This window comes from Dicentrarchus labrax, unplaced genomic scaffold (assembly GCF_905237075.1).
Source record: "Dicentrarchus labrax unplaced genomic scaffold, dlabrax2021, whole genome shotgun sequence".
NCBI classification, from domain to species: domain Eukaryota; kingdom Metazoa; phylum Chordata; class Actinopteri; family Moronidae; genus Dicentrarchus; species Dicentrarchus labrax.
The window spans coordinates 19,070,393-19,089,093 of record NW_026136704.1 but is presented as its reverse complement, the minus strand read 5'-3'; the positions used below and the strand labels follow the sequence as shown (position 1 = coordinate 19,089,093).

Genomic DNA, 18,701 nt, shown 5'->3' with positions numbered 1-18,701 from the left:
AATATACAGAGATGACATTTATACAGTTAGTGGTTGTAATTGCAGGTGTTGCTGGAGGCAGTTGTTGTTTCCTAGACAGCTCATTAGCAGTGCTTGGTACTCTCCTTATTACATTTATAATGGCATCTTCTTTGTTAAATTTGCTTCAGAGGAAATGCGAGGCAAAAGAGCCCCGCTACATTCACAGCATCGCCCCTTAAATTGCCCACTGTTTTCGTCTAAACATTGTTTGTTGCTCAACATTTAACATGTTTTGCTCTATGCATTTGAATGAGTCACCAGGCTACTGTTTACATACGAAGAACCGAAGACTGTTGGTGGTTTGTATTTTAAAAACCTCAAAAAAGGAGATAGATCATTTGCCTCATGCTGCCTCAACAGTTTTATTTTTTACATTTGAGCCAACCATACTAGAAACATTGGCCCTTATGCTTGAACATTTTTTACTCTCGGCATAACACTCTCAGACCTATTTTATGAGGTAGGCTTATCAGAGTTGTCCACGTCAGATTCAGCAAAATAAAATTTTGTAAACAACTTGCATAAACATGACAAATGCCACCTATTTGCAATTGACCACTTGTTTATGAGACCAAAATTTATGAGATTATTATCTGACTCCCCAATAATCCCTCTCAAGGCAAAGCTCTCTCACCCAAGTGTCACTCATAAAAACGGTAGCTGAGAGTAACAAGGAGAACTTCATCAGCTATTAGATTGAATTTCTGCTCTCAGAGAGCACTAAAGAAAAGATTACTGTATTATTTCTTACATGTCAATAGTGGTATTAACTTTGTCTTCACACATAGCATATTAAAATGTTGTTCCATTATTAGTGTTGAAACTAACAAAGCTTAGAGTATAATAATTGTACATATTGTTACATCTTACACTAAAAACAATGTAATATATTTATAACAATAGTGGACATTAATTATGTGAATATGTGAATAAAACAGTCCATAGGTAAACATTTCTACATGATTATACACATACATATGTGTTAAATAGTATGTAAATGTATATATTTGAGCTGAATTTCTTCACAGTAATTAAAATATCGTATTTATTCAAAACATGTTGTGAATAATTAGAAATAGCTGCTAACAAATACAACAAGAACCAACAGGAACTGCAAATAAAACAGGGTTCGCAAATCTTCTTTTTCTTAAGGGCTTCATTAGGAACCAGATATTCATTAAAGTCAATTAATGAATGAATCCCTTTCTCTGTTTGAAGCTAAGAAAAAATTAAACAAACAAACTCATACATTCACCCATCACCCCCATCTGCTTCGCACAAGCTGGGTGGTAAAACAGGTTAAGAATAGTTTGAACACAGTTTGAAAAAATGTTGTGTTTTGTGCGCAGCAGGTCACTTGGATACTTCTGAGCCTGCAGCAATTAGGACTTGTGACTAATTAGCTAATAACTAGAGAGAATAAAGGCTGATGAAGGCAGAGCAAGAAAGTGATTAACTCATTTAGACATGCACATAGATAATTTGCTGTCTTTTCATTAACAGTAATTAGGTCTGGAGGAAATGTAACTGTAGGGCTCATACATACAAAAAATGAATACAAGTGACCTCTTTACGTGTGTAGAGCTGAGACGTTTTATGCATTCAAAGATAAAGACTTGCACCATGCCAACTGATCATTAAGTTCATCTGAGAAGATGCAGGCAGCTGCATTTTAAGTGGGTATTTTACAGGAGACAAGTTATTGTATTACAAATGATGCTGCCTTTAAATATCTTGCAAAAATCAGCATCAAGCAAAGTAACCACACAGACACACAGCGAGGCCTCATTTTTATCTGAGACTAAAATATCAGTAGGTACACAACATGTGACTCTATTTGTGTTAGAGAAACTCAAACAAAACCAATGGTTCAGAGGTTTTAGTTACAGTATTATTTTTTGTAAAACAGGAAATAGTGGAAGCAGTTCATGTTGGCATACAGAGTGTGGTACACAGGTGGAGTACACCTTTGAAAGAGGACACCTGAAGATTTCTACAAGTAACTTTCAGTTTGTTTATGAAAAAAAAGATACATTTTAAGACAGCAAAACTTATATACAATGTAATTATGTACAATGGCTTCTGAAGCATAAAGTACTAAATACTGCTGTAAAATTTTGCCATTCACTTTCAATTGCTGACCTGACTGATTGACTTTATCTGTTCCCACCAACAAGACATTATTCCCATATGTCAAACCTAAAATGCTTTGACTTGTGAGTTATAATGTCTCCACAGGCTGTTTGTGTACACCATATTGCTCTTAATGTGCAATCCACCAATTATGTTACCCAATTCAAGGTGGTAATACATCGCAGTGTTATAGCTTAATGGCCTATTGTAGTTCTCTTTGGTCTCCAAATTTTACTATGCATCACAGTCCCTCCTAGCCCTCTATCAATATCCACCAAACATCACGGCCATTTCATTAGTGGCCAGTTTCATTTCTGGTTCCATTACACAGATGTACGGCACTGAAGCTAGCTTCTAATGCAAGGCATCATGCATTTTAATCAAATGTACATAGCAGGATGCAGTGGTAGTGACGACGGGGCTGTTTGTACAGGGGAGATGAGAGGAAAAGCTGCCTCTCCCACTGTTTTCTGGCCCTCGCTGAGAGAAGCAGGCAGTAATTGGAATGGTCAGGGTGTGCCAGCTTCATTGGGGATAAGAGTAGGAAGGACATAGACTCTCCAAGAGATGGAGAGAGAGAGAGAGAGAGTTAGAGAGAGAGAGTTAGAGTGAGAGAGATAGATGGTTTCAACACTGTCAGCAGATCAGAGTCTTTCTAATGATCTAATGGAATAATCTCACTGCCACTCTAGGGATGCGTTAACCCCTCACTGACCGTTAACCACTGACATGTTACACTTGCCGTTTGTGTGCCTTTAGTTTTTGTGTGTGTGCATAAATGTGTGTGTCTGTGTGTGTGTGTGTGTGTGTGTGTGTGTGTGTGTGTGTGAGAGAGAGAGAGAGAGAGAGAGGATGTGAATGCATAATATATTCACCTTCTTCCTCTCCCCCTCCCTCTGCAGCTCTCCTCAGCTCTGCTCTTTGATGCGGTATACGCGGTGGTGGCGGCGGTCCAGGAGTTGAACCGTAGCCAGAATGTTGGCGCCACTCAGCTTTCCTGCAAGTCCTCCAAGATCTGGGAGCATGGCACCAGCCTCATGAATTACCTGAGAATGGTAAGATTGCCTCTGCTGGATGGGATGAAAATAGGCAACAGGACTGACCGGTGTTTAACTTAAAGGAATAGTCATAGACATTTTGGGACATTATTATTATTCATACTGTTTAGCTTAGCATAAAGACTGGGAAAAGGGAGAAACAGCTAGCCTGGCTCTGTCTAAAGGTAACCAAATCTGCATGCCAACACCTCTAAAGCTTGCTTACTTACTTACTTACTTACATTTGTATGTTATTATCTGTTGCCGGTGAAAATATTTAAGCTCTAAAATATTCAATCAACATGTAGACAGTAAAGCAGAAATAAACATCTCCATAATCTTGACTATCTAATGTCATCTAATTGATATTGTAATTTCCTGCAAATGAAACAGAATAAACAAAAACAGCTTAGCTTAGCATAAAGACTGGAAACACTGGGAAAGAGATAGCAGTACTTACAAAGCTAACAAATTAACATGTTATTTCTTGTTTGTTGAATCTGTACAAATAACTATTTCTTGGTCGGGCGCAGTGACCTCATGGTCTCAAACCGTGAGATTGCCAGGCAACCAGCAGAAACTCCAGGAAGACACCCCACAAACTTTGTTTTTGTACAGCTTAAATAAATGTGATATAATTAGTTAATTTATGAGTCTTAGAACTGCTGGTGGGCGGATTTTGTTACCTTGATACAAAGCCAAACTATTTCCCTCGTTTTCAGTCTTTACACTAAGCCAAGCTAACCAGTTGCTTCACCACACATTACTGACAGTGGTAACAACCTTCTCATTTAACTCCCAGTAAGAAAGCAACTAAGCATATTTCCCAAAATGTCCCAATTTCTTACTGTTTGTTTTTGTTTTTAATTCTATTTTCTTACTCTCTCAACAGGAAAGGCAGGAAAGAGCAATCATTAATGCCAAATGATCCTAAAAGCCTGTTGAGATTGTTGTTATTGCTTCACTTTCTTCATGTTAATTGGTTATTTTAGAGCCCAGATATTTTCATTGACAGCAGATAATATTGTTTGGTCTGCCCTCTCGTCTTCTTTAAAGGTCTACTCCATATCCACTAGATCAGTTTATCTTATTGTTACATCATAGTGAGAGACAAGAGAGAAGGAGAAATGAAGATGAGCTGTCAGGGAATAAAGTGTGTTTTCCTATTATGGAGAAATGTCTGTGATTGAGCTATCGAAATACTTAAATGTGACATGTGTTCGATATCAGACTCTTTGTCTTTCTTTCTCAGAGGAAGAAGACGTGACTAATGGCTCTTCTATTTTGCTGTAAATTGAAGATATTATAGCCTCGTCTTCATATTATTATCCTAAATTTGACATATTTGAAAAGGCTGATACTGAGCCAGTAGCGCTAATGTAACCTCCAGTCACATCCATAATAGGTGCTGCGGAGAAGGAAGCGGCACAGTACTTCTTAAAGACCTCCCTTTTAACATGTTGCTGTCTCTGTGTTGGATAGGTAGAATTGGAAGGTCTAACAGGCCACATTGAATTCAACAGCAAAGGCCAGCGATCTAACTACGCCCTGAGGATCATGCAGAACAGCAAGGATGGCCTAAGGCAGGTAAAGTGACTCCCAATTTTGAACTACAAATGGTATCGTCTGTCTTCAAAATAATCACATGCTATATGGATAACATTAGCACAGCCTTGCTGTAGCATGTACTTCATGTGATTTATTCAAAAGAATTTACATATGAATATTGTGGTAGTTTTTCAGTGACTTATGCCTCCATTTTCACTGGCCTTAATACACCTGTTATCGCTGTAAACAAAGTTCTTCAGCACAGCCCTGATCCCTGTAGGGAACTACTTCTGGCAAATGTTACAGTTGTCTTTATGGCAGTGATGTAACTCAAGATGGATCGTACAGCAGGGAGCCGTGAAAACACTTGCTCAACTGACATCTTTTGGTGCAAACAATCCCCATTATCCTGCTAGCAGAAGTGTGATGGTGCCAGAGGACAAAATTAAATATTAGGGCTGCCTCTTTGAAGGTGCAAAGAAGCATATTTTTACAGAAAATTAATTTAGGTTAAAACAAAAGTCAGTAACACTGGCTCTGCTGCTGCTGCTGCTGCTATTATTGGTTTTACAGATACGTCTGTAGGATTTAAATTAGATGCATATTTGATCTTGTGATTCTTTATGGAATAGAAGAACAATTAGTAATATTTTAATTTCTTGTCTAACAAAATAACTATAATTTATCAGCAGATATTTGTGGGTGGTGTTGATCAATACCAGTCACTCCAGTATTTCCTCAGAGGATGCTTGGTTTTCAGGTTTCCAACACAAGCAGCCTTTTTGTGCTCTTTCATTTAGTGAAAATACTCGACATGCATCACCAGGCATTTCAGTCTATGCCCTGAACCAGAACTACCCTGTACAATCTCTGAAACTGGTCTCCAATGACATCACTTTGCCTCAGTTTCACACCAGGGAACACTGTTTCAAATACTTTACAATTTCTTCTAGATTGAACACATTTACCAGAATTACAAAGAAAAGTAGTCTGTAATGAAATGTAAGTGACAAGAGGCTTTGAGCAGCTTCGAGTACTGTCTGTTAATGAATGGATGGCAGCAACCGGTGCTCTTGTGCAATGTACTGTATCAATTGCTCAGGGGTTGGTGCTATTATTTCAGGGTTTGCAGTGCTTCATGTTAAGGATCCACAAATCAGAAGGCATTCAACATCAGATCTCTAATATCTGACTTCAGACACTGTCTGAAAAATGTTTTGTTTGGTAATGATATACCCATCATCATATAAAATCATCCCACATGTTCTCTCATTGTAACAAAGTAAATGTTGAAATAGAGAACTGAGAACCCTCTGATGAAGAAGAGACAAGGTAGCAATTGCTTCAAATCTAAGGGCCTGTCCTCACAAATAAGTTTTTCTCAAATCCGGATAAATACTTTATCGTATCGGCCTCGCGTCCAGACGGATACGCCGTTTTCGGGGTGTGAAAACTGTATTTTTTGGAAACGGCTCCCAGAGTGGGAAAATCTGAAAACGCCGGAGTCGTCTGGACGGTGAAAACGTATTAGCCCCGCCTCTCTAGCCTTTAACCTCAGCCGCCACCGCTAGACGCATCATAACAACAACAACAATGGCGGACTACTACTACTTGTTTGTAAACAGCGCATGCTCCATGGCTTCTCTTCCGGTTTTAGTGTATTGGTGTCGCGGCGTCACAGCGCCACACACAGGCCTGGCATATGTACTACAGCGTTTTGGGTTGTTTCAGTGAATCCGTGTGGACACAGATATTTCTGGAAATGACACCATGTTTACGGAGATTTTTTTTGAAACAACATCGTATTGGGTGAGGCCGCGTATTTGTGAGGACAGGCCCTAGGACTGGCTGAGGAAAATCTGTTTGGGCAAAGTGATTGCCCAATACTCTCCCATCCATCAACAGCCTCTCCGAATGCTCGAGTGGTGCTGAGCCGTCAGCAGCAGTAAAACTCTGTAGTTGAAATTCCAGATAGAAAATATAGGTTGTATGTGAGTAATGGGATCAAAGGTAAACATCAGCACAAAAGTACCAGAAGCCTTAGCTGAGTGACAGAGTTATGGATCAAGATGAAAAATCTGGCTGTGGTCGTGTTTGCTTTTATGGTAAAAAAAAAAAAAAGTCTGGTAACCCTAGGTTTCAGAAAAATCATGAAGATCTTTCCTGTGAGTCAAAAAAAAGCTAAAGTTGTCACTTTTTACACTGATGTGATCTGACGGATAGCACAATGTGTGATAACTGTGTGATGTGGAATAAACCGTGGATAAATAAGAATATATTGCGGAACCAAAATAAAATTTAAAAGGGGGAAATGTTTATGGCTGAGTTATATAAGTAAATATGTTTTTTCAATATCTTCTGCTAGCCCCTATTTAAAGAAGCAGAAGTTTTTTCATGCCAACAAAGTATCCTGTCACACAGTGCACAGCCGTTCTTGATATTGTCTGTGACATTAGAAAACCCTACATGTACGTAACAGTGACAGTACTGCCTCACAATGTGTTTTTCAAAAGAAAATGGGTCATTTCTGCTAAAAGACAACTGCTGATAATCATGAGCGAACAAGCATAAATTAATCTTCAGTGTGTCCTCGAGCCTTTATCAAGAAACATCCATAATCACCAGAAGCATGAAGTGCTTTGGACACGAGTACTGTGCGCACGTAAGCATTTTAATTCAAATACAGACCATTACTATATTGTATGTATGTTATGATCTACTTCATACATGTTTGATTTTGTAATTGGTAACCTGTAAAGTTCACTCAGGTTTACCTTTAGCTAGCTTCTTGAGTGACATTAATGTTTCATACTGACATCAGTGGACATGTACAGTGTGTAAGACAAACAACAGTAAAGACACTGGTGAGCTCAGGGTTGAATATATACATCTACCTCTGTGGTCATTATTAGTGTATTTGTCTCATGCATTTTGATATCTGCTTTGTTTACTCCAGTTATGGATGCCAAAGTAAACACATTAAGCAAGTTCTCTGCACCTGGAGTTTTGTGGCCAGTAGATGTTCATCTATAAACACACATAGACACACAATCAAGCAAACATCTGCTCGTTTGCTAAACTGAGTATGGTAGTAGTTTTCCTCTTTTTCTCAGTCCCTCTCATTGTCTCTGCCTCTGTCGCTCACATTCAGTCAATACAATTAAAGGATTACACCTGACTACTTGTTATGTGGGTCCCATTATGAGTGAATAGCACAGACTATTCTGAAGGCCATCATTTTTACATACGGTAGCTGATGTTGTGTGCTACTTTCACACAGCTTGTTGTTAAAACCCTATTTTCTATAAATACCAGAACTTGATATTACACATTTCATCTTAAGGCTTGATGTTTGATGTAAAGCGATAACTGTAATCCTTCAAACTTATGCTTTTTCATGGTGCTGTAACAAAGTATGTATAGTATTTCCCCTGGAAATACCTGTCTTTCACCCTGACAGCTATAGCATGCTTTTCCCTGCTGCCCTGACTATTGTGTTTTCCTGTCAATGCTGCATTTTATATGATGGTTATTAACTTATCTCTAATCCAACAAACCGTCACCACTTTGCTGTAGCAGATAGCTGTATTTGTGCTTTCTTATCTGCAGCTTTTTTAAGTAGCTGTTGTTATACTATTATGACAGTTTGACACAAAAGAGAGGAATAACTGAGTTTCACAATGCTGTTTTAAAACATTTGACCCTTTCGGTTGCAATGATCTCCATGAAAGAGGGGATTGAGTTCCTGCCTGAATGTGAGAAAAATCTTACCTAAGCAACCCGTACAAGAGTCAGACAGCGGCCCATCTGCCTTTATTAACCTTGTCTGTGTCTCCCCATGTCCCCTTTTTATACTGGCACTGGGCCAGCCAGGCAGAAGTATAATGCTATCAGGCTTAATGTGATGATTTCAACCAGAAGTATTATAAAGCAGCCCTGCCAGTTATGTTAATGGGGAGAGGCAAGGTGTTAGACGAGGGATGGGATGGGGGTGTTGTTTGTTTTGTTGACTTAACACCTCCCACATGCTGTTGGGTTGGGGCTGCTTCAGCCAGGCAGACACTGGAGGTGCCAGGGCCTTGGCAGTGATAAAGAAGGTGGCTCACTGCCCACACACACACACACACACACACACACACCTACACACACACACACACACACCTACACACACACACACACACACACACACACACATCTACACACACACACACACACACCTACACACACACACACACCTACACACACACACACACACACACACACACACACACACACACACACACACACACACACACACACACACACACACACACACACACCTACACACACACACACACACACACACCTATACACACACACACACATACACACACACACACACACACACAGTATTTGCAAATCAACACATGACAAGATAGATATTTCAGGTCTGTTGTTTAATTAAAATACAGTAGTAGTGATCCACATTGGGTCTAGCCAGTAAATGGACATTAAAATAAGATGGCTCTTGATTCAAAATGCAGTCTGAAAAGAGAGAAGAACAAATTCCATCAACTTCCATCCAACACTTTCTGGAGATAGAGGGCAGTGAGGCACGTATTACACAGCAGCCAACCTCCATTTCTCTACCTTACTTCCTCTCTCTTTCCTCAGTCAGTGGTACCCACCACCCTGAGCCCTGTGCCTGCACTATAGATCGCCTAATATTTGTGACCATCAGCTCCTCGGGGGGTTCAACACCCTACAGCCAATCACTGTTCCAAATTGAATTTCTCTGGCAGGCATTTTCACACATTAGAGCAGTTTCCTGCTGCTCTGTCTGCTCCGCCTTTCTCTGTTTTATCTTGTAGATAGCTAGTCTATCTACCTAATATCTGTCTATCTATCTGTTTTCCCGTCTGTCTATTTAGTCACCGTTACGGATTGTTTTCTGCATCACTTTATAGCCTAATGAATAATGAGCACCAGTCATTGGACCTGCTTTGCATCTCTGATGAAACTATCAGCTCTGAGTATTAATCATTGGTTGTGCTTGAACACTAAAGATCTGGAGGAAGTCATGCTTTATTTTTACAACAGACCTCAACATCTGTGATAGTGAATAACAGTGAGTCTGTGGGTTTTAGAACTAAAGTGTACTAGTGTGGATGTAGCCTCAGTGTCAAATCTTAACACAGAAGGTGTTAATCAGGTCAAGCCTCAAATACTGATTTTAATTTTGCCATCGTGGCTGCTCAGATGTATTATTAATGCTTTTCATTTCAAACTTCAAACCAGAAAAATAGATAATGTTCTTTTTATTTCTTTTGTTTGAATTATTCATTATTGGATTCTTGAAGTGCATTTTTACAAAGTGTGGTCTGATACAAAATTTATCACAATGAGAGATATCGTATCATCTGAAAATGGCCCATCAAGAGCACCGTAACTATATAAGCAAAACTCCAGTAATCGCTTAAGCTTGAAAACAATAATTTTAGATGACAGTTCAATTAGCCTAGCTTATTTCCAGAATATGATGTGGCTGCATTACGCAGTACTCTATATTTGTTGAGTTTTGGCAGGCAAAGTAAATTTCCCAGCTGCTCCTGCGTTGGCAGCCAGGTAGACCAATGATCATGGTGTAAGGAGTCAGCATGGCATTGTCCGTGCTCCGGCCGAAGCACCGCTGGCGTCTGTTACCAACAACAATCCACACAGGAGGCAAGAAAGGCAGGTAGAGAGAGAGCGAGAGAGAGAGAGATGAGGAAAGAGGACAAAGGGATGACAGGCAGAAACTAAATGAGACAGAAAGGGCATGCAAGAGAAAAATAGGACAGAAAGAAAAGAGGCAAAGACGAAGCTATAAAACTCGAAACAGTCAAACGATATTTCTGCATGTCAGATAACAGGGATTTTTTTTTTTCTTACTGCACATGCACTGCTTTAGCTGTCACCGCACCTAATAATGATGGCAACAACATTGACCTTCAGTCCTATTTCTAGTAGGAGTGACTAATCTTATTATATTAAAGGAATAGGCTGTAATCCTCTATATCCTTTTGCTACGTCTATTCACAAACCAGTGTAATGAGCTAGATAAAGAAGCCTAATATGAAGAACTATCATGGCTTGTGTGTATGCGAGTGTGAACGTGTTTCTCAGTGTATATATTCTCCAGATGGTCTGAACATCAGGGGTACGCTATAAAACAGTATCATTCTGGACATATACAAATGGCTAATATAACTCAACCTGTTCCTGTGAATGCACAGACTGCTTTCTCCTCTCCAGGAACATCAAAAGACGGAGGCAGTTTCCTAACTCACACCCTTGTTGCTATAACGGATTACAGCATTTTCAGTTCTGCAAGATCAGACGTATGAGAGCTGCTTTTTTGTGATCCTGGGCTGTGGCAGCTGTTGGACAGCTGACTGATCCATCGGACATCAGTTCATAATGTGTACGCGTGCCTGTGTGTATTCATCTACATGGATGTTTTCATGTTTATACGATGTGTGTGTCCGCGCTTATGTGTGAGCGCTGATGTGGTCGGTGCCAACCCCCATTGCCTGCTTCTTGGCTCTGCACAGAATCACACACATCCAGGCCGCCACCATCTATGCATGTTTAGCAGAGGCACAAGTCTTTTTCCAAAACAAACACACTGCAGGCTGCCAGCCAGCCGCACCACAGCACACACCATACTGACAGAGCGGTCCAGCCCCTCTGCAGCCCCCTGGCCTCAGTAGACTGGCCCTCATTTTCTGCATGGAGCTCATTGACAGCAGCACGCCTGTTAATTGGAGGAAGCTGTAAAATGAGTAATTATTGCAGTTTGGAGTAGGCAAGCTGTTGCCTGTTACATCGCTAGGCTCTGTTGTGTGAGATTGCAGATCTGGAGGTTGCTATGTAAGCTGCAACACTCATTTCTATTTGTATGTATATTTGTGTGGGTGTGTGTTTGCACACACTACATACACATGTGTGCATCTCTGTGCATTGCAGGGAGGCTGGTGAGCTGCAAACACCCTCGGCCAATAACTGGAAAGAAGAGAATCCCTAATTCGGTCTTATAATGAAAGCACTTAATCACAGCTATACTTCTTGGTATAGGAGCCACCTGAGAGAGAGAAGAGAGAAACACAACAGAGAAAGGGGGAACTAGTTTGAGTTAAAGTGTCAGTTGGAGAGACTGGAAGAGGCTACAGAGCTAGGAGTAGGTTATAGCAGGATGCGCTGGCCAGAAGTGGGAAAAGGCCAAAGGCCGACTGCAGCATGACTCAAAGCAAATTGTTCTCATTATCGAGTCCACAGGTGCTTTGCAAAATTCGATGCTCGAGGATAGATTTGGCTCTGACATTCGAGCACACTCATAATGTGTTTTTATGAAGCTTGCAGTGTTGATGGCTACCAGATTTCAACCTGAGCTGAACTGCCACAGAAAACACCAAAGAGTTTGAGACAGTCCTTTAGTGACTGGGGCTTACAAAAGATGTCCCTGCACATTTTTCTGACTTTGGTTTATGCCATCTTCTGCTTGCCTGATGTAAAAATTCTAATCCCATCAACATAACTTGAAAACATGTTTTTTACCCCCATCACTTCCCACTGAAGTAATAGAAATCCCTCCCTGGGTGATTGTGCAAGCTGCCCAAACAACCCCTGACAGATTTGCTGAAATAGAAAGAAAGTGTCCCAACTCATTCCTTCTTATCAGGCAAGATTACATTTGCTGAAGCATGAGTGAATTACCTAAATACAAAGAGCTGATTAGGTTTCGAGCTCAGGTACAGAATACTTTAGCCATGTTTGGCACTGCAATCAAATTTATTTTGATTATTTTACCTGAATAGATTTTACATCTATTCATTTGCAGCAGCCACTGCTCGAACCATTTGTTCATCTGATGCAAATAAACAGGATCCTTGGTTGCAGAACACTTCCTTGGATATTGATTTTTTAAATTATTTTTTAGTCCCATATTCTCATTTCTGTGCACTATGTCCCCATAGTGAATGTTTGTGAGGAGATCATCAATAAACTGTTGAAGCTTTCAAATCCACCCTGGTACACTCTTTCCAATTTCCTGAATGATCATTTTAGCATTTATAGCCAGATTTGTTTTTTAAATAAACTTCAGTCCCCAGGGGTCCTTTTGTCTCATGGTCTTTAGAGGGGGAACGGAGGTGGGGAAGTAAGAGGAGACTCTTTTTAGAGTCGCATCTGCTTCCCTGTGTCTGAGGGAACGCTGAGTGCCTAAGTATCTTCGACACACACGCACACAGACACATGCTCACACACTCTCGGACAGAAGCACACATACTGCATGGGCACCACTTCAATTTGCAAGAAATGATTTGAGCTGTGTTATTTACACAAGACTTCCTCCAGTTAAAGGGGGAATGTGCTCTTTCAATTTCTTTCTCTTTTCTATTGAGTTTATTTATTTCCTGTCAGCGCTGCTTCTATGTTTATTACGGCAATCTGCTTTTTTCTTCTCCTCCCCTTTTCTATGCTCCCACCCTGTCTCTGAGAACACTATTACTCTAGCTGCCCCCGCTGCTGCAGATGCAGATGCACTCAATTCATTTTCTCTCTGCTGCTGCAATGTAAGGGAAGGAGGGAGGGGGGAAAGGGACAGGTACAGCGAAGTACGGGGGGGTGTAAGAGGATGAGAGGTGTGGGTGGTGCACAGCAGGTTGACAGATTCAAGACTGCCTCCACCCTTTTTTCTTTTCTTGAAGGACATTATCATAGGAGCCTGGTGTAGCTCAGTGCACCACGACATGCCTTGGATCTCTTTCTCTGCCCCAGGCTCCAGCAGAGATGAGTACATCTTAACCAGGTCTGATAGACGTACAGGGTCTAATACGCAAGAGCTGAAGCTTGAGCTACTGCCACTAAGGTTAGAGTAAGTTTAAAGACTGAAGTGGCCCTCTGATCTCTTCCAGCTGTGCAGTTTAAACATATTTCAATCTATTGATTGTGCATGCAAGTGTGTATGTGGATATATGAGTGAGAGAGCCAGACAGGGGGAGAGAGAGAGAGAGAGAGAGAGAGAGAGAGAGAGAGAGAGAGAGAGAGAGTCTGTGTTTTATATCACAAGATGTGGCAGTTTTAATCAGATGTGGGCACTCCAGATGGCCTCCTAAAACAAGGTGTTCTGGTGTTAAACATTAACTCATCATCTGCAAATTGAGTTTTGCTGTGAATAATTTTATTTATGTCTTTATCAGGCTCAGCATTTAGCATTTGCTCATGGAAAACATTTCCTGGAAAATTAATAAAATGCTTAAAATGAAAGATAAAATCCATGAGGAAAATGCCCCTGATAGCATTGAATCTGGTAGTTGACAAAGGAAGTATACAGTATTCACTTTTTGGGGACAAAGAATAGAACGGAAAGCTGCTATTTCCCAACAGGGGAAGAGAAATCTAAAATTCAGTGTTTATTTTCCAGGATGCAATGCAGCTGTATTATTTCACTGTTAAATAAAATTGTCCCTGAAAAGTTGCATAACATCTCTGAGGATTAGATCAAGGGACTATAAAGCCTGCCTGCTGGGAAAAGACTTCTGCTCTTTCCTGGGTCTTAATATAGTATTTTGTTTTATTCAGTGTTTCATCTATTGCTATCAATATCCTGATAACAATATTCAAAGGCTCATCAGGGCTGAGCATTCTAGCGTGGTTTTGTTGTCAGTATTATACCGCCGTAGATGGTGTGTCTTTGAATGTTTATGTTCATTTGCGTGCGTAGTTCATTCAGCATGATGCTGCAGCGTGTCAGACAACATTCACTTCTGAGGATCATCCATTCAACACGGTTTCTCTTTCACCTTGTTTATGTGCCATCTTTTTTTTCCTCCATTTCTGCTCATTTCATTGAGAAGACTAAAGGTGCTCTATGCTTTTCGAGCAGGGAATTTAGACTTTGGAATCAGCTGCCTGGAAGCTCAAATTAAAAGTGTGAATTCAGTATCTTCTTTTCTATCACTTCCTCAAACAACCTTTTTTTTATGTTCAGTCCTCCCTGGGGTAGCTCCTTCTTTTATGTTGCTCTAATCTCTCTGGTGTAAGCGATGCTCTCTGTTCAGTGTACACTGATTTTACTTTTTATCACATCACCATGTAAACCTGGTTAAGAAAAAGTGTTCGGACTCAGGAAACTGTTGTATAAAGTTAAGTTACAAAGTAAAAGCTACATGCTCTCTTGCAAATGTCAGTAATGCCCAGTCACAAAGCCGTGGATCAGTTTATGAGCAGCTTTGTCTCCTCCAGTTTATTGCACACAAAGCTGCCTCTGTTATGAATTAAATGTCCTGAGTGTTGCAGACAGTCCTGGAGGTCAGAGAAGCTATGAATTTTGAGAAGAAACAACTTGTCTGCAGCAAAAGACTCTTTTTCTTTTTCACTTTTATTAGATTTCTTCTCATTTCATTTTCTCAAATGCTGATGAATACTAATCACAAGTCATAAATGTAATCTAATTTATTGCTTTTGAAGTATAATTAGAATGTGTGGCATATCGTTAATGGGTCTAAAGTCTTGTACAACCTGTGCATTCATATACTTTATAATATTATTTATAATGCAATCTGACTTGGTCATTTTTTTCTCTTGTACACACAGTCATTTTCAGCAGGGATGCAACAGTGGTTGAGGCTGTGTCAGCTGCACAATATGGCTGTTGATTTAAATGTAACGGACTGGGGGAAAGACTGGGCAGCATTGTTTACAAGTCATATTAGTCATCTTTTGACACATTCTCCCCCAAGACCTCTGTACATTTCACATTCTTTCTTGCATCTTGACCAAGATTAAGTTCAAACCTTGGAAGAAATCTTAAGCTGATCAAAGGCAAGGTTTGATGCAGCTGACTTTCCCTGAGTTCAGACAAAACACATCAGTGTTACATCTCGTGTAGTCTCGCTCAGTCTCCCTGCCTACCAATCATCTGGGGATTTCTAAATGCAAGATAGTTGCTTGAATGATGGAGAGAATGACTGTTAACAAATGTATGCCTCACCTGAAACAATGCTCACCCCCATTCTCCTCCGTAGCAATAAAAACCTGAAGATATAGAGAATTGCTTTGTAACACTGAAAGAGCTTTTTAAAATATTAAAAATTAATGTCCCGAGCAACAGTATGGGTTACGATAGTGTTTACTAACACATGACTTCTGCATGTCACCACCCTAAAGACTTTGGAGTGCTTCTGCAAAAGCCAGGAGAAAATCCACAGTCTCTTCTGAGAGCAGCATTTAGAGACTGGCTTGTGAGCCTCCACCTATGGGTATGTCACACACATTTTATGGCACCAGTCAAAGCAAACCATATTGAATTGTAACTAATAGCAGCGTATAAGATCAAATAAGGAATTAATAGAATCATACTGCATCTTCAACCTGTTCAAATGTATCTCTGACTACATATTGAGATTCATATTGAATTTGCCAAAGCAGAGACTCACATCACCAGTCTACACACACGGGCATCCTCTGTGTGTCTCTAGTTCTCTCCTTTGTTTGGTCTCTCAGAGACGTACAACAGTCCCCTTTCCTCTTTTGTTTTTCTCAGTTTGCACTTTGCAGGCTGAAGATGGGGAATAGATCAAAAGCAGAATGGATGAGCTGTTTTGCAAGATCCCCCAGTCTTAACGGATTTCAAGGCTGGGTGAGACTGTGTACGTGTTGCTTGGCTGGGCGTGTGTGTGTGAGTGTGTATGTATGAGTGTTTGAGTGTATGTATGTGTGTAATATGCATGTACATGCAAATTTATGTGTGTGTGCCTGAGTGCCTCTGTGCCTGTGTGCCTGCAAGTTTTGCCTCTGTGTCTCTGTTTTTATCAGTCTGCGAAATGCACCCTTGAATCTCTACTAAAACGCTTGATATAAAGTAACTGCAGAACAACCATAGCTGCATTATAACCTTATAGATATTGTTTTTATCTGTTCTCTGTTATGGTTGCAGACAGATTCATACTCACAATCCCAGCAGTCTTGCCATTTAATATGACGTTCATTGTGATTATTTTATTTTTATTACAATACAGCTTAACAGGTGTCAACAAACCACTGTACAGTATAAACATTGGCTTCCATAAAATCCATGCAGGGGAGTAATGTAACAAAACAACAACACATGTATAGACAAATTTAAAAGATATAAACGATAATAACGCAGAATTTCAAACAACAAACAACACATACAGCGTTATCGTCAAGCAAAAAGTAACTACAGTAGCTGACCCCAGTCATAGCTACTGACCCAAGCAGGAGATTACTCATGTGATCTGATCTTTATTACTGTATTAGCTTCCCAGGTGGAGGTTTTAGTACTAAACATCTTGCTGTGGAATCTTCGAGATATACTATATTCAGAAATGAAAGCAGGCTTTTGTGCTTGGACAGTGGTGTCATTTTTTAGTTGCATGCAATAAATGTTGTCACATCATGTCAGACAGTCATGACCCCTAATGTTTTAGCAATTCATGTCTTCTTACTGCACTTCCAGAAGAGTGACAAGCTGGAATAGAGTTGGACTAGATGGATGTAATGAGCGATGAGGATTGGAACACACCCCTGAAAGTCTTGCTGTGTCCCCCAGTGTTTAGAGTTTGTCTCCATTAACATGGTCGCTAGAGATGAAGACATTTTGGACAGTCAGTAGTGTTGGGGTACACAGGCAGAGCTGGGACTGCGTCTGCAAGGGCATCCATTGTTTGCTGTGCACTCAACAGGGGATACAGCACTTGGAGAACATGCAGCTCTGCTTTGAAGATCTGCTCTGACAGCTGACAACCTTCTCCTCAACCCAGAGCTCATAAGCAATGCCATTATACACTATAATGCCAAATAACGACTGTGCTGACTAGCTCTGGGATGAAATACCAGATCTAAAATAACACGATGTATTTGTGCGTGCTCGGACGTTACAAACACAGTTTAGACTGTTATGAAACAACAGCTTTTAAAAGCGTAACCAGATCAACTTTTTCCACGCTTGCTTTTCTCCACTTACAGGGATTAGAGGTGTCTTGACCAGCAGGAAATAGTAGCAAAGAATTTGGTGATAATACCACAAGGACAAGTCTGTAGCTCCTTTTCTTCAATCAGCTCTAGAGTCACGACTGTGTGCTTTACCCAAGCCTCGCTTTACTGTATGGTATTGCCAACCACCTACACCACCACCTGTATCTGTCTAGCCCCTGAAGTTTGCCTACGGCGCCACTCTGATTAGTCTCATTCCTGTTGATGATGAGTCATACAATAGAGGGCTTCTGTAAAAAGATAGCCCATTTTCCCCACTCACTATTCCGTAGAGAAAACATGCATAACAGTTACACACCAACACACACTAATACAATGCCTTTGCTTGTCATTTGAACAATGTGATCATTGTGAGGCAGAGTGGGTGCACTCTAAATATAACTGTCCTCAGTTTTGTTTTAACCGGGCCCTGGCTGCTGATTCAACCTGTGGTAATGTCCGCCGATAGGTAGAAACTGCTTCTACTTCAGCATATTTTCATCAAGCTGAGATAGCATAATGTTGCTATAAGAGCAATAAAAGTCCATCCTCAGAGGCCCGTGAAGATACAGCTACAAACAGATATCCACATATACAAGTACACAGCCAGAAACACACACATTCCCGTCCTCGAATCAGACTCATTTGCACCGCCGTGACACCTGAATGCTTTAGCCTCGGTGTAAGTGGGCTGTATGACATTATGCTTGATAATGGTAGCTATTGCTTCTCTCATATATGATGGATGCGTCTGTCACTGTGCAGTCATCGCCACACCCTATTGGACACAGCTTTTTTCTGACAGGAAAATCAGCCAATCCTGATGCTTCAGTGAGCAGCCCCCCTAATCTTTTCCTCGTGCTGTAATTCCAGGTTGCAGAACGAACCCCGGGTAATCCGTCGCAGGGTGCGTTGTTCCACTTGTTGTCACTTTCTTCATCTCTCTCT

The 18,701-nt window shown here is 40.5% G+C and overlaps 1 protein-coding gene across 2 annotated transcripts in view; it reads left to right on the top strand.

The window, feature by feature from the left end:
• The window catches only part of grik4 (glutamate receptor, ionotropic, kainate 4), a 275,167-nt gene that overhangs the window by 221,037 nt on the left and 35,429 nt on the right, over positions 1-18,701 (top strand). For both annotated transcript variants that reach the window (XM_051397871.1, XM_051397870.1), the window contains exons 10-11: positions 3,057-3,209; positions 4,674-4,778. In XM_051397871.1, coding sequence (XP_051253831.1) covers positions 3,057-3,209; positions 4,674-4,778 — 258 coding nt within the window. The remainder of the gene's footprint in view (positions 1-3,056; positions 3,210-4,673; positions 4,779-18,701) is intronic.